The sequence below is a fragment of the Salvelinus fontinalis genome, chromosome 6 (genome assembly GCF_029448725.1).
Source record: "Salvelinus fontinalis isolate EN_2023a chromosome 6, ASM2944872v1, whole genome shotgun sequence".
NCBI lineage: Eukaryota > Metazoa > Chordata > Actinopteri > Salmoniformes > Salmonidae > Salvelinus > Salvelinus fontinalis.
The window spans coordinates 59,407,823-59,420,940 of record NC_074670.1 but is presented as its reverse complement, the minus strand read 5'-3'; the positions used below and the strand labels follow the sequence as shown (position 1 = coordinate 59,420,940).

The 13,118-nt window shown below is 42.3% G+C and overlaps 1 protein-coding gene and 1 pseudogene across 2 annotated transcripts; one reads left to right on the top strand and one right to left on the bottom strand.

Moving 5' to 3' along the window:
- Positions 1–173: 173 nt before the first annotated feature.
- Positions 174–11,607, bottom strand: LOC129858206 (transcriptional regulator Kaiso-like). 2 transcript variants are annotated; one of them, XM_055927247.1, is made up of 2 exons: positions 11,518–11,607; positions 174–3,371 (listed from the first exon to the last, which is right to left on the bottom strand). In XM_055927247.1, exon 2 carries the CDS (start codon positions 3,367–3,369, stop codon positions 1,459–1,461), a length of 1,911 nt encoding a protein of 636 aa, XP_055783222.1. In that variant the 5' UTR covers positions 3,370–3,371; positions 11,518–11,607; the 3' UTR covers positions 174–1,458. The 2 variants fall into 2 exon arrangements, with proteins under 2 accessions (XP_055783222.1, XP_055783221.1); XM_055927246.1 differs by lacking the exon at positions 11,518–11,607 and adding an exon at positions 4,106–4,901.
- Positions 4,889–12,843, top strand: LOC129858640 (NF-kappa-B-activating protein-like; annotated as a pseudogene).
- Positions 12,844–13,118: the final 275 nt, after the last annotated feature.

Genomic DNA, 13,118 nt, shown 5'->3' with positions numbered 1-13,118 from the left:
GACAACTACCAGATTCATCGCCCTTCATTACTATGGGAGTTGGGACAACTACCAGATGTATCCTCCTTCATTACTATGGGAGTCAGGACAACAACCAGAATTATCCTTCTTCATACTAAAAGGACAGTCATCTCAAGCTATAGATTTCTTCCCTTCTGTGAAATGAGACACACTTTGGTTTTATTTACTTTATTAACATTTGTTCAGCACTAAGACCTAATAAATACATTATTTAAACAAAGAATATTTTAAAATTAAAAAGGTGTTTAGCACAATTATGTAGAAGACACCACTGTTAATTTTGTAATTTTTCTTTAAACCATAAAAGCTGGAAGTTCCCTTATTGAAGGACATACTGAAGCAGTATAAAATGTCAAGTTAGCTCTACAGTCCAAGTCTATTCAACTACATACTGACAAGACAAGACTGGGAAGAAAAAGGAACATGATTCCAATGAGATACATGAGTACTATGATACACTACGTAGGCTAACTTTATACATACAGAGTAGCAGGCAGCTTCGGGCATCCTTGACAGAACATGACTTTTAGAAAGACTGCAAAATATATGGCCAGCATATGAAAGAAAAAAAAAGGTCCCAACAAAAGAGTAGACCATATAAGGTAAGTCATGATCAAACCATTTGCAAGGACTTCAATATTTAATGGACATAATTAAATCTTAAATTATAGGTTTGTGCAACCAATTCAAATACTAAATAATTATTGCAATTGCGTTTCCCTTCAACATTGGGCAAAAGTGTTATAATCAACCATTAATTACTAACACAGCAAGACCAGTAATTTGTGCACATTGTCTTTTCATTTGTGGCACAAAAATAATCCAATAGAAAATTGAACAATCCAGATTTTAAATCGACACATATGCTATTTAAGCAATGTATCCCATCAATGAGCTGGTATCTGAATCCCTGTTTGCAGAAAGAGCATCATTTCTATATCATTATTGAATGTCATCAATTAATTAAGTTAGGACAAGTTAGGACAATTAATAATTCCATCAATATCCTGCATCCTGATCCAATCTCTGGGGTTTGAAAATAAACTGTACATTATATTCTCAAAGGCATAACATACTTTGCCTACATAAAAAAAGAATCACAAAATAAAATACATACTAACAATAAATACATTTATATGACTAGATTGAGGGTCCTTCTGTTGAACAGCATGAGCACTCCAAAATTCTTGGAAATATTTACCATTAAAAGGGTCAGTAGAAATACAATGAGACAATAGACAGTTCAATGACGAGCTTGATAAGAACAAAAGTCATACTACACTCCAGATGGGTTAGCTAGTGCACATAGGAACTTCCTACAAAACAACTGTTGAACATCTGAAAAAGACAACATGGATGACATTTGACATGGACCCAGGAAACAGAATTCGAAAAGGGGACCCCACTGACAAGGCACAGATCGGTGAGCCACCCTGCTCAGTAGGTCTCTGGTATGACAAACTCAAACTCAGACGAGCCTGGTGGAGGTTGGATGGGGTGGCTCCCTGGTCGGTGGGCGTGTGCAGCTGGTCGAGGCTGTGCCTCAGGCGCCACAAATATGTCATCCCAGTTCAACATCTTGCCCTGGGTGGACTCTAACGGTAGTGGGTTGGGCTGCCCCCTTCCAGGGTTAATGTGCTGGACCCTCCCATCGTCTTGGATAATAGGGACCCCTCTTGGATCTGAACCGTCCGTCTCATATGAGTAGGTCTTGAACTGCACCGTTTTGCAAGGGAGCAGGCGGTACAAGTTGTTGTCGGTGTCGTCCTTCTGTTTCCTCCCAGACGGGTCTTGGTTGTGGGCTTGTTTGCAGTGAGTTGACAGTAGCTGGTAGTTGATTAACATCTCGTTGCACAGCAGGCACTGGTACCTCCTCTCACCCGTGTGGTGGATCTCGTGTTTCGTCCGGTACTCAGCCAGGGCGAACACCTTGTCACAGTAGTGGCATGGGTACTTCTTCTCCCAAGAGTGGGTGTTGAAGTGGCGCCGGAGGCTTGTCAGGCACACGTAGGGTCGCTTACAGACCACGCACACAAAGAAGGTCTTCCCGTCCATGATGAGCTCATAGTGATCTTCCTGCTCGGTTTTGGCCTTCTTCTTGCTCGAAGAACCCTGTGGCAGTTGAGAGGTGTTGAAAGATTGAAGAGGTGTGGCCATCAGAGACCTCTTTGCCCCTCTACTGTTTTTAGAATCTCCCTCCCCGGGATCGTCCTTCATGGGGACAATGTCATATGTGTTCTCCCCGATATTGGCATACACCTTGCAGCCTGTAGAAAGCGAGCCGAGCTCCGAGGCCTTATCTAGTGTGATTGTCTTTTTTGCAGCTGCAGCCACTTGGGGAATGCTAATGCCTGCCTCGTTGATGAATCCGCCTGGTGACGTCACATCCGAGAGCTTGATTTTTAAGTTGCCCTTTCGAGCTAGTGTGACCCGCTTCTTATGGATCCCTATTATCTCTGGGGTTCCTGAAGGCAGGGAGGTGCTGTGGAGTTTGGGGATGAAAGTGCCAATTCTAGCTGGCGTTGTGGATGTGCTGCAAAACGAGGCTACAGCAGGTGAAGATGGAATATTGGAACTGGTGTCAGGGGTCACCATAGGGCTTTTCAGAGGACTGTAGTCTCGCAGGGTCTGAGGAGAGCTGTTGAGGTGCGGGGCTGCTTTGACTGTTTTCTCTTGGTCCTTTGTCAAAGCAGGGGGTCTGGCCTCTCCCGGTTGCTTTGTCACAGAGGCTTCCTCTGTTTCAGGTGCATCCAAATCAATGATTTCAGAGGGCTTGCATTTTTTGATGGCGTCCGTTTTGGACACAAACATAATATCATCGTCTGAGTCCTGATCCGTACTTCGGTCAGTCTGGTTGAACTCCTCTGCAGACAGTGAAAAGGACTCGGTGATAATGGGCATCGTTGGCTCTGTACTGTTCTTGTCTACAGAGCTCACCTCATTGTTTTCCGTGTCTTTGGACAGGCCAGGTAGGCCCTTGACTTGTGAGAGTGGTACACCTAAATTCGCAATGAACTTCACCCCCAACATCTGCCCAGCATTGATAAGCTCCTTGAGCATGTCAGAGCGAACGCGGACAATCTTGGAACTGTAAATGTAATTCAGGATTTCCTCAAAGATTTCCGCCTTTATGAAATTCAACTCAATCACCTGTCCAGCCACTGAGAAGAGTTGGTGGAAATAAGTACTCGACGCCGACAATATGTTTTTGTGCGCTCGAAATTTACGGTCCTGTATAATTATGGTCACGTCACAGAACAATCCGTTATTTCGTTGTCTATTCATCGACTTCAGCACCGTTCCTGAATACCGGGTGTCAGTTGCAGAGATCAGCTTTAGGCCCGACATCCCTGTGTGGTGAAGACAAAAGCAACAAATAAATGCATTCACTTGACAGTCTATTATATATCAATATACAACAATGTCCTCCATCCCAGGTCTTACAGTTCCTTTACTGCCCTATTAGTGGTAAATTGCAAATCACCTTTCACTTCTTGTTGGGTGACCTTATCATGCATTCATAGTAGCTCATTGTTTTAAAGACAGAGGGGGTCAGCAAGCTACCCATTATGCTGGCTGTTGGGGTTTATAAAATAGTTGGCAAACTAGCTACATTGCTAGCTGGCTAACGAACTAAAGCCATAATTGATCAATAAAAGTCAAGGTCTGTACAAATAGTTTTGGGGGAGGAGAGAGCGAAAACGAATATGCATTGTTTGTAACTTGCCATCTAGCTAACGTTAGCTAGTTAGCCTAACACCATTCACAAATAGAAGGCCGGTCTACACAATAGTCTTGCATGCCAATCACATCTAATATATTTTTCAAATAAAAAGCTATTATGGTAGTGATTTAAGGTAGCCTTGTATCTATACAATGTATTATTTTACATTAGGGAAATACGGCTTCATATTGATTGATTATATGAAAAGGATCTAGTTTAGCTAGCTATTAACAGAGGTACGGATGTCCCCTTCCTGGTTCGCGGCCTTTTGGTGAGAGTTGATCTTCCATCATTACAAAATGATTGTATGGGGCCAATATACGATGTTGGTTTCTATAAGTAGCTAACACTTGTATTTACCTGTAACGCCTAGCCGTATGATTGATGTTCTCTTTCCAAACGAAGTATCGGTAGATGGTTGTAGACAACAAAACGTCTATCTCCTTGTTACCGTCGGTGTGACCTACTGCTAGTTCATGCATGGCCAACAGGAGTCGCAACAATTCTGTGTCAAAATAGTTCCATGTAGCGAGATCTACACATTTGCTGCAGTTCAAACGTTTGAAACTAGATATGTTCAATGGTATTATTTTAGATAATTAATACAGACCATAATTATTATTTTTTAAGCCAGCGACATTGCTAAAGCGACTGTTTAAAGTCAGTTCCAGTCTAACGTACTACGCGGAACTAAGAGCATCGTGCGGCATTGTTTCAAGGGGGACCTGTTTACACTCGCACCCCATCATGTACTGTTTTTGAAGCTCGTATATAAACAACGCAGAATGACCGAAACAGCAGATTAGGTAGTCATTCCTGCTTATTCTTTGCCAAACTCTCGAATGTAGGATGTTAGCATAAAAAACGCTAGCTACGTCTCTGTTCGATTAAGAACAGAGAAGACGACGCAGCCGATCTCGCGACTACAGTCCAGTCTTTGGTCCCATGCCCAATGCTTATTCTTTACCAAGCTCTCGAATTTAGTATGTTAGCATAAAAAACGCTAGCTACGCCTCTGTCCGATTAAGAACAGAGAAGCCCCAGAAGACGACGGAGCCGAACTGGCAGCAGCAGTCGATCTCGCGACTCCAGTCCAGTCTTTGGTCCCATGCCCAAGGCCCCCAAAAATGAAGAAGAGCATAAACCTCCTCGAATTTCCGAGATAGAGAGAGAAATGCCAAAGGGTTTCGTACGCAAAACCCCCGCGAGAGGTACAATAATCAGCGAGGTGGCGGCAGGAATGATGATCAACGCCAGAGACAAAACGCCTGCATCTCGAGGTAAATGTAGTTCGCGTGTGCAAGGGGCGGCAGGGTAGCCTAGTGGTTAGAGCGTTGGGCTAGTAACCGAAAGGTTGCAAGTTCAAATCCCCGAGCTGACAAGGTACAAATCTGTCGTTCTGCCCGTGAACAAGGCAGTTAACCCACTGTTCCTAGGCCGTCATTGAAAATAAGAGTTTGTTCTTAACTGACTTGCCTAGTTAAAATAAAAAAAAAATAAAAAAATGTTAAATGTAAGTCGCTCTGGATAAGAGCGTCTGCTAAATGACTTAAATGTAAATGTAATGTAATGCAAGTTAATTAGTTACCACCTGGTCTCACAGCTGTGTTTTCGCACAGCCAGCTAGTTAGCATTGTCTGACTCACACAATCTAACGACAAATTGTTTCAAGGGTTTGTGAAGTCACTTGATCCCCTACATACTCAACTTTCGGGGGAGGTTCTCTTCTGCACTGTTCAACCAATCCAGTAAATGTGTAGGAGGAGTTAATTAATCTATAAGGCCTAATGGGGTGTGGTATATGGCCAATATACCATGGCTCAGAGCTGTTCTTATGTGCAACGCAGAGTTCCTGGATACAGGCCTTAACCACAAACCCTTGAGGTGCCTTGTTGCTATTATAAACTGGTTGCCAATGTAATTAGAGCAGTAAAAATAAGTGTTTTGTCATACCCGTGGTATACGGTCTGATATACCACGGCTGTCAGCTAATCAGCATTCTGGGCTCGAACCACCCTGTTTATATCACTGGCCACTTTAATAATGTTTACATATTTTGCATTACTCATCTCATATGTATATACTGTATTATATTCTACTGTATTTTAGTCTATGCCGCTCTGACATTGCTCGTCCATATATTAATATATTCTTAATTCCATTCCTTTACTTAGATTTGTGTGTATTGTTGTGAATTTGTTAGATATTATTGCACTGTTGGAGCTAGAAACAAAAGCATTTCGCTACACCCGCAATAACAACTCCTAAACACGTGTATGTGACCAATAAAATTTGATTTGATTTATAATACATTTTAGAAACCAGCTGGTTCGATCCCTGAATGGTGATTGGCTGACAGTCGTGGTATATCAGACCGTATACCACGGGTATGACAAAACATTTATTTTTCATACAAAGCTCTCCCTCGTCCTCCATTTGGAAAATCTGACCATAATTCTATCCTCCTGATTCCTGCTTACAAGCAAAAACTAAAGCAGGAAGCACCAGTGACTCGGTCAATAAAAAAAGTGGTCAGATGAAGCAGATACTAAGCTACAGGACTGTTTTGCTAGCATAGATTGGAATATGTTCTGGGATTCTTCTGATCGCCTTGAGGAGTACACCACATCAGTCACTGGCTTCATCAATAAGTGCATCGACGACGTCATCCCCAGAGTGACTATATGTACATACCCCAACCAGAAGCCATGGATTACAGGCAACATCCGCACTATGCTAAAGGGTAGATAGAGCTGTTGCTTTCAAGGAGTGGGACTCTAACCCAGAAGCTTATAAGAAATCCCGCTATGCCCTCCAACGAACCATCAAACAGGCAAAGCGTCAATACAGGACTAAGATCGAGTCGTACTACACAGACTCCGACGGGCAGGGCTTGCAAACTATTTCAGACTACAAAGGGAAGCATAGCCACTAGCAGCCCAGTGACACGAGCCTACCAGACAAGCTAAATTACCTCTATGCTCGCTTCGAGGCAAGTAACACTGAAACATGCATGAGAGCATCAGCTGTTCCCGGACGATTGTGTGATCACGCTCTCTGTAGCCGATGTGAGTAAGACCTTTAAACAGGTCAACATTCACAAGGCTGCAGGGCCAGACGGATTACCCAGATTTGTACTCCAAGCATGCGCTTAGCAACTGGCAAGTGTCTTCACTGACATTTTTAACCTCTCCCTGTCTGAGTCTGTAATACCAACATGTTTCAAGCAGGCCACCATAGTCCTTATGCCCAAGAACACTAAGGTAACCTGCCTAAATTACTACCGACCTGTAGCACTCACGTCTGTAGCCATGAAGTGCTTTGAAAGGCTGGTCATGGCCAAAATAAAACACCATTATCCTAGAAACCCTCGACCCACTCTCAATTTGCATACCGCCCCAACAAATCCACAGATGACGCAATCTCTATTGCACTCCAAACTGCCCTTTCCCACCAGGACAAAAGGAACACCTATGTGAGAATGTTATTCATTGACTACAGCTCAGCTTTCAACACCATAGTGCCCTCAGCCCATCACTAAGCCAAGGACCCTGGAACTAAACACCTCTCTCTGCAACTGGATCCTGGACTTCCCGACGGGCCGCCCCCAGGTGGTAAGGGTAGGTAACGACACATCCCCCACGCTGATCCTCAATACGGGGTGTGCGCGCTCAGTCCCCTTCTGTACTCCCCTGTTCACCCCTGACTGCATGGCCAGGCACGACTCCAACACCATCATTAAGTTTACTGATGACACAACAGTGGTTGGCCTGATCACTGATAACAATGAGACAGCCTATAGGGAGGAGGTCAGAGACCTGGCAGTGTGGTGCCAGGCCAACAACCTTTCCCTCAACATGATCAAGACAAATGAGATGATTGTGAACTACAGGAAAAGGAGGACCGAGCACACCCCCATTCTCATCAACGGGCTATAGTGGAACTTGGTTGAGAGCTTCAAGTTCCTTGGTGTCTACATCACCAACAAACTAACATGGTCCAAGCACACCAAGACAGTCGTGATGGGGGCACGGCAAAACCTATTCCCCCTCAGGAGACTGAAAAGATTTGGCATGGGTCCTCAGATCCTCAAAAGGTTCTACAGCTGCACCATCGAGAACATCCTGACTGGTTGCATCACTGCCTGGTATGGCAACTGCTCGGCCTCCGACCGCAAAGCACTACAGAGGGTAGTGCGTACGGCCCAGTACATCACAGGGGCCAAGCTTCCTGCCATCCAGGACATCTATACCAGGCGGTGTCAGCGGAAGGCTCTAAAAATTGTCAAAGACCACCCACCCCGAGTCATAGACTGTTCTCTCTGCTACCATACGGCAAGCGGTACCGGAGTGGCAAGTCTAGGTCCAAAAGGCTTTTCAACAGCTTCTACCCCCAAGCCATAAGACTCCTGAACAGCTAATCAAATGATTACCCAGAATATTTGCAGTGTCTTTCGCTTCCAAGTCCTGCTTGCCGAGCACTGTTGTCCTGCAGGGAAGTAGCTAGATAGTTTAGCTAATATCAGGCCAGTATGGAGAGGGAAGTAGCTACTAGCAGGGTTGGGTAGGTTACTTTCTAAATGTAATCCGTTACTAGTTACCTGTCCAAAATTGTAATCAGTAATGTAACTTTTGGATTACCCAAACTCAGTAATGTAATCTGATTACACGCAGTTACTTTTAGATTACTTTCCCCTTAAGAGGCATTAGAAAAAGACACAAATGTATGTAACCAATTGAACCAAATCTGTTGCAGGATAAATCAATGTTAAAGTTTACATAGCTGGCCATATATGGATGTTAAATTTTACTTTATGGGTTGGTTATGTAGGCTTCTTCTCACCCATCGGAAAGGAAATGTTGTGCTCATGGAATGGCATGCTTTGAGCACTACTAGCGCTATTTACATGTGAAAAATGAATGCCATATGCAGCATTTGCTGTAGGCATATTGTTTAAATGTTTTGTTGGTGACACTTTGATATCTTGACAATCCACTTTTTTGGTAAAAAGCTGAGGGATGGGCCTGGAGAAATGTAACCACTCAGATTAATAGACAGAGCTGTGGATGCAAGGACTGGCCATCCATGATATCAACATTATTGTTTTAACCATGTTATGAGGCTATACAGTGGTTGTTTACATTTACAATGTTTACAAACATTGGAGAAAAACAAGCTTATATTTTGGGTTCTCATGGAGTGTGACAGTTGAACTAAGCTCATGAGGCATTTATAAGTTATATTCTTCAAGAATCAATGGATATACAGTACGAGTCAAAGATTTGGACAAACCTACTCATTCAAGGGTTTTTCTTATTTAAAAAAAACTATTTTCTACATTGTAGAAAAGTAGTGAAGACATCAAAACTATGAAATAACACATATGGAATCATGTAGTAACCAAAAAAGTGTTAAACAAATCAAAATATATTTGAGATTTGTCAAATATCCACCCTTTGCCTTGATGACAGCTTTGCACACTTGGAATTCTCTCAACCTGCTTCACCTGGAATGCTTTTCCAACAGCCTTGAAGGAGTTCCCACATATGCTATGCACTTGTTGGCTGCTTTTCCTTCACTCTGCGGTCCAACTCATCCCAAACCATCTCAATTGGGTTGAGGTCGGGTGATTGTGGAGGCCAGGTCATCTGATGCAGCACTCCATCACTCTCCTTCTCGGTCAAATAGCCATTACACAACCTGAAGGTGTGTTGGGTCATTGTCCTGTTGAAAAACAAATGATAGTCCCACTAAGCGCAAACCAGATGGGATGGCGTATCGCTGCAGAATGCTGTAGTATTTCATTTTTTAATGTAACCTTTATTTAATTAGGTAAGTCAGTTAAGAACTATTTTTTTATTTACAATGACGGCATACCAAAAGGTAAAAGACCTCCTGCGAGGATGGGGGCTGGGATAAAAATAAAAAAACATATAGGACAAAACACACATCACGACAAGATACACTACATAAAGAGAGAGCTAAGACAAAAACATCCCAAACCATCTCAATTGGGTTGAGGTCGGGTGATTTGTGGAGGCCAGGTCATCTGATGCAGCACTCCATCACTCTCCTAGTAGCCATGCTGGTTAAGTGTGCCTTGAATTCTAAATAAATCACTGACAGTGTCACCAGCAAAGCACCATCACACCTCCTCCATGCTTCACGGTGGGAACCACACATGCGCAGATCATCAGTTCACCTACTCTACGTCTCACAAAGACACAACGTTGGAACCAAAAGTCTCAAATTTGGACTCATCAGACCAAAGGAGAGATCTCCACTGGTCTAATGTCCATTGCTCGTGTTTCTTGGCCCAAGCAAGTCTCTTCTTTATTATTGGTGTCCTTTAGTAGTGGTTTCTTTGCAGCAATTTGGCCATGAAGGCCTGATTCACGCAGTCTCCTCTGAAGAGTTGATGTCGAGATGTGTCTGTTGAACTCTGTGAAGCATTTATTTGGGCTGCAATCTGAGGTGCAGTTAACTCTAATTAACTTATCCTCTGCAGCAGAGGTAACTCTGGGTCTTCCATTCCTGTGACGGTCCTCATAAGAGCCAGTTTCATCATAGCGCTTGATAGTTTTTGCGACTACACTTGAAGAAATTTTCCAGATTAACTGACCTTCGTATCTTAAAGTAATGATGGACTGTCGTTTCTCTTTGCTTATTTGAGCTGTGCTTGCCATAATATGGACATGGTATTTTACCAAATAGGGTTATCTTCTGTATTCCACCCCTACCTTGTCACAACACAACTGATTGGCTCAAATGCATTAAGAAGGAAAGAAATTCCACAAATTAACTTTTAACAAGTCACACCTGATAATTGAAATGCATTCCAGGTGACTACCTCATGAAGCTGGTTGAGAAAATGCAAAGCTGTCATCAACTGTGCAAAGCTGTCATCAAGGCAAAGGGTGGCTACTTTGAAGAATCTCAAATATAAAATATATTACTGATTTGTTTCACACTTTTTTGGTTAATACATGATTCCATATGTGTTATTTCATAGTTTTGATGTCTTCACATAATGAGGGAGAGAATTGGTGAACTTGGATCACCTGAGGTCTGGGGCTATTCACCAAGAGTAATGGCGCCAGAGTAACTTATTCTTATGCATCTTATTCAACTAATCAAGTACAGGATGATGAAGAGTTGGGCTATACACACCAACTATCAAATTATCTAAATTTAGATCATTTTGTGACCTTTTCCAATAAGCTCTGATGACCATTCACCAGTTGAAGAGTATGTGAAAAACAGAGGCTCAGATTCAAGCTCATCTGGTGAGTGTGCTGAATTAGCTACTGTAGTAGTCTTTATAATATTTTTTTATGAAAGTCTGCCCCGAGTTAGCCTATATCTGACTGAATGACATGCATCGACTAGTCAAGAACAAAGTGGAAACTGGGCATTCTATATTATGTAGTAAGTCAAATGTATGTTCTGATTACACCCTTGAATTGGGGAGAGATCAAGACAAGTGCACTCTAATTCGTAGATGATAAGAAGAAGAAAAAGAAGAAGAAATCCCCAAAAAAAGAACAAGAAACATTCCGATGACAGCGAGGAAGAGTCGGATTCTGGTGTTGAGAAATGTTTCACATTAAAAAAGGTTAAATTAAATTATAAAGGCTGCTTGTCTGGCTAAGTTTATTTCACCCTCTAATGTTGTTTTATTTCAGACGAGGAAGTGAAAAAGAAGAGCAAAAAGTAAATGAATCTACATTCTACCTCTAGTCAACCGTCCATAATATAAATACGTGACATACCTATACGCTACAGCATTTTCCTTAACCGTGTTTTGTCTTCTCTTCACAGGTCAAAGAAGTCCGAGAAGAAGAAGACTATGAAGAACCGCAAGCAGTCAGCGAGCGACTCCAGCAGCGACGGGTCAGAGGAGGACACCAACGGGGATCTGTGGGTGGAGAGGACCTGCATCGACGAACACATGGTGGGCCCAGAGGCCCCACTCACCCACCTGTCCCAGGACGACAAGCCTCTCAAGTAAGTATGCATAGAGTAATCTTTCTTACATTCAATAATCTACTTTGTGCTGTGGCTGGGGTTATGCAACAGCAAAGTTATGGAAACAATTTGAAATTCCTCTCAGATGTTGTTATGAAATTATAATAACTTTATTACCACGTTTTATTATCACTTTAGAGATGTTAATAGCTTACTATTAACATTATAAGGGATACTCCACACTGTCTACAACTCTTGACAGTAGTTAATCACATTGTAATTATGTGGCATTAAGTAGAAAACAAAGCCAGGGTCATATTTGTTAGTGCACACTGTAGCAAAATGTTTTGCACTTTAATAGAACGGTTTGCGATAGAAAACGAAAACCAGCATTTCTAATTGGACACTATCAGGTAGCCCAGTATATTTCCTAGTGAATATGACCCAAGCGCCTTAATTTTAGTGTGCTGCTAGGTACATACAACTTGCTTCCACAGTTTTTAATGACTACCACACTATATTCAGCTTTTAAAATGCAGCCCTATTCTTTTTTTTATTATCAATGAAGGGCTGATTTATTGATTTACATAATTTTTCTCTTTCCCCCTAGTTTTGGTCATGCCCTGCTGCCAGGTGAGGGTGCCGCTATGGCAGAATATGTGAAAGCAGGCAAGCGTATCCCAAGAAGAGGTGAAATCGGGTTGACTAGTGACGAAATCGCAACCTTTGAGATGTCTGGCTTCGTGATGAGCGGTAGCAGGTACATTACTATTCTTCTGTTTTCATTTTGACATTTCCAATATTTCATCATATTTTACACATTTGGTTGACTGCTTTGTAACGCTCATTGCAATTTTGTAACCCCCCCAGACATCGTCGTATGGAGGCTGTGCGTCTGAGAAAGGAAAACCAGATCTACAGTGTGGATGAAAAGAGAGCCTTGGCATCCTTCAACCAGGAGGAAAGAGGGAGAGCAAAATCCTCTCCAGCTTCAGAGAAATGGTATACAGGAAAACTAAAGGCAAAGAGGACAAATGAGCCTTTTTGTTCCTCCCCTTTCGGGAACTTTCAGCTTCGGATAACTTTTTCTCCCAACATTATCTTTCGTTGTGTTTATTTTCTCATCGTTTCATGATTTGAGAATGTTATTTTTTTCCTCTTTGTATTGGGAATTAGGTTTATATTACTTATATTTTAAAGCCTCTCTGACACAGTGGACTATTTTGTTTATTTAGAAAGTAGTCAATTGAATATTGGAAAGTGCTTGTTTGTCACAAAGCAAATGTATTCAAAGACAAGCACAAGACTGGACCATGCAGATGTATGGTGTATAGATTTGGAGACCCATCCGGAGAGCCATTTTGTATTGGGCTATTACAATATTGTGCATCCTAACATACACTTA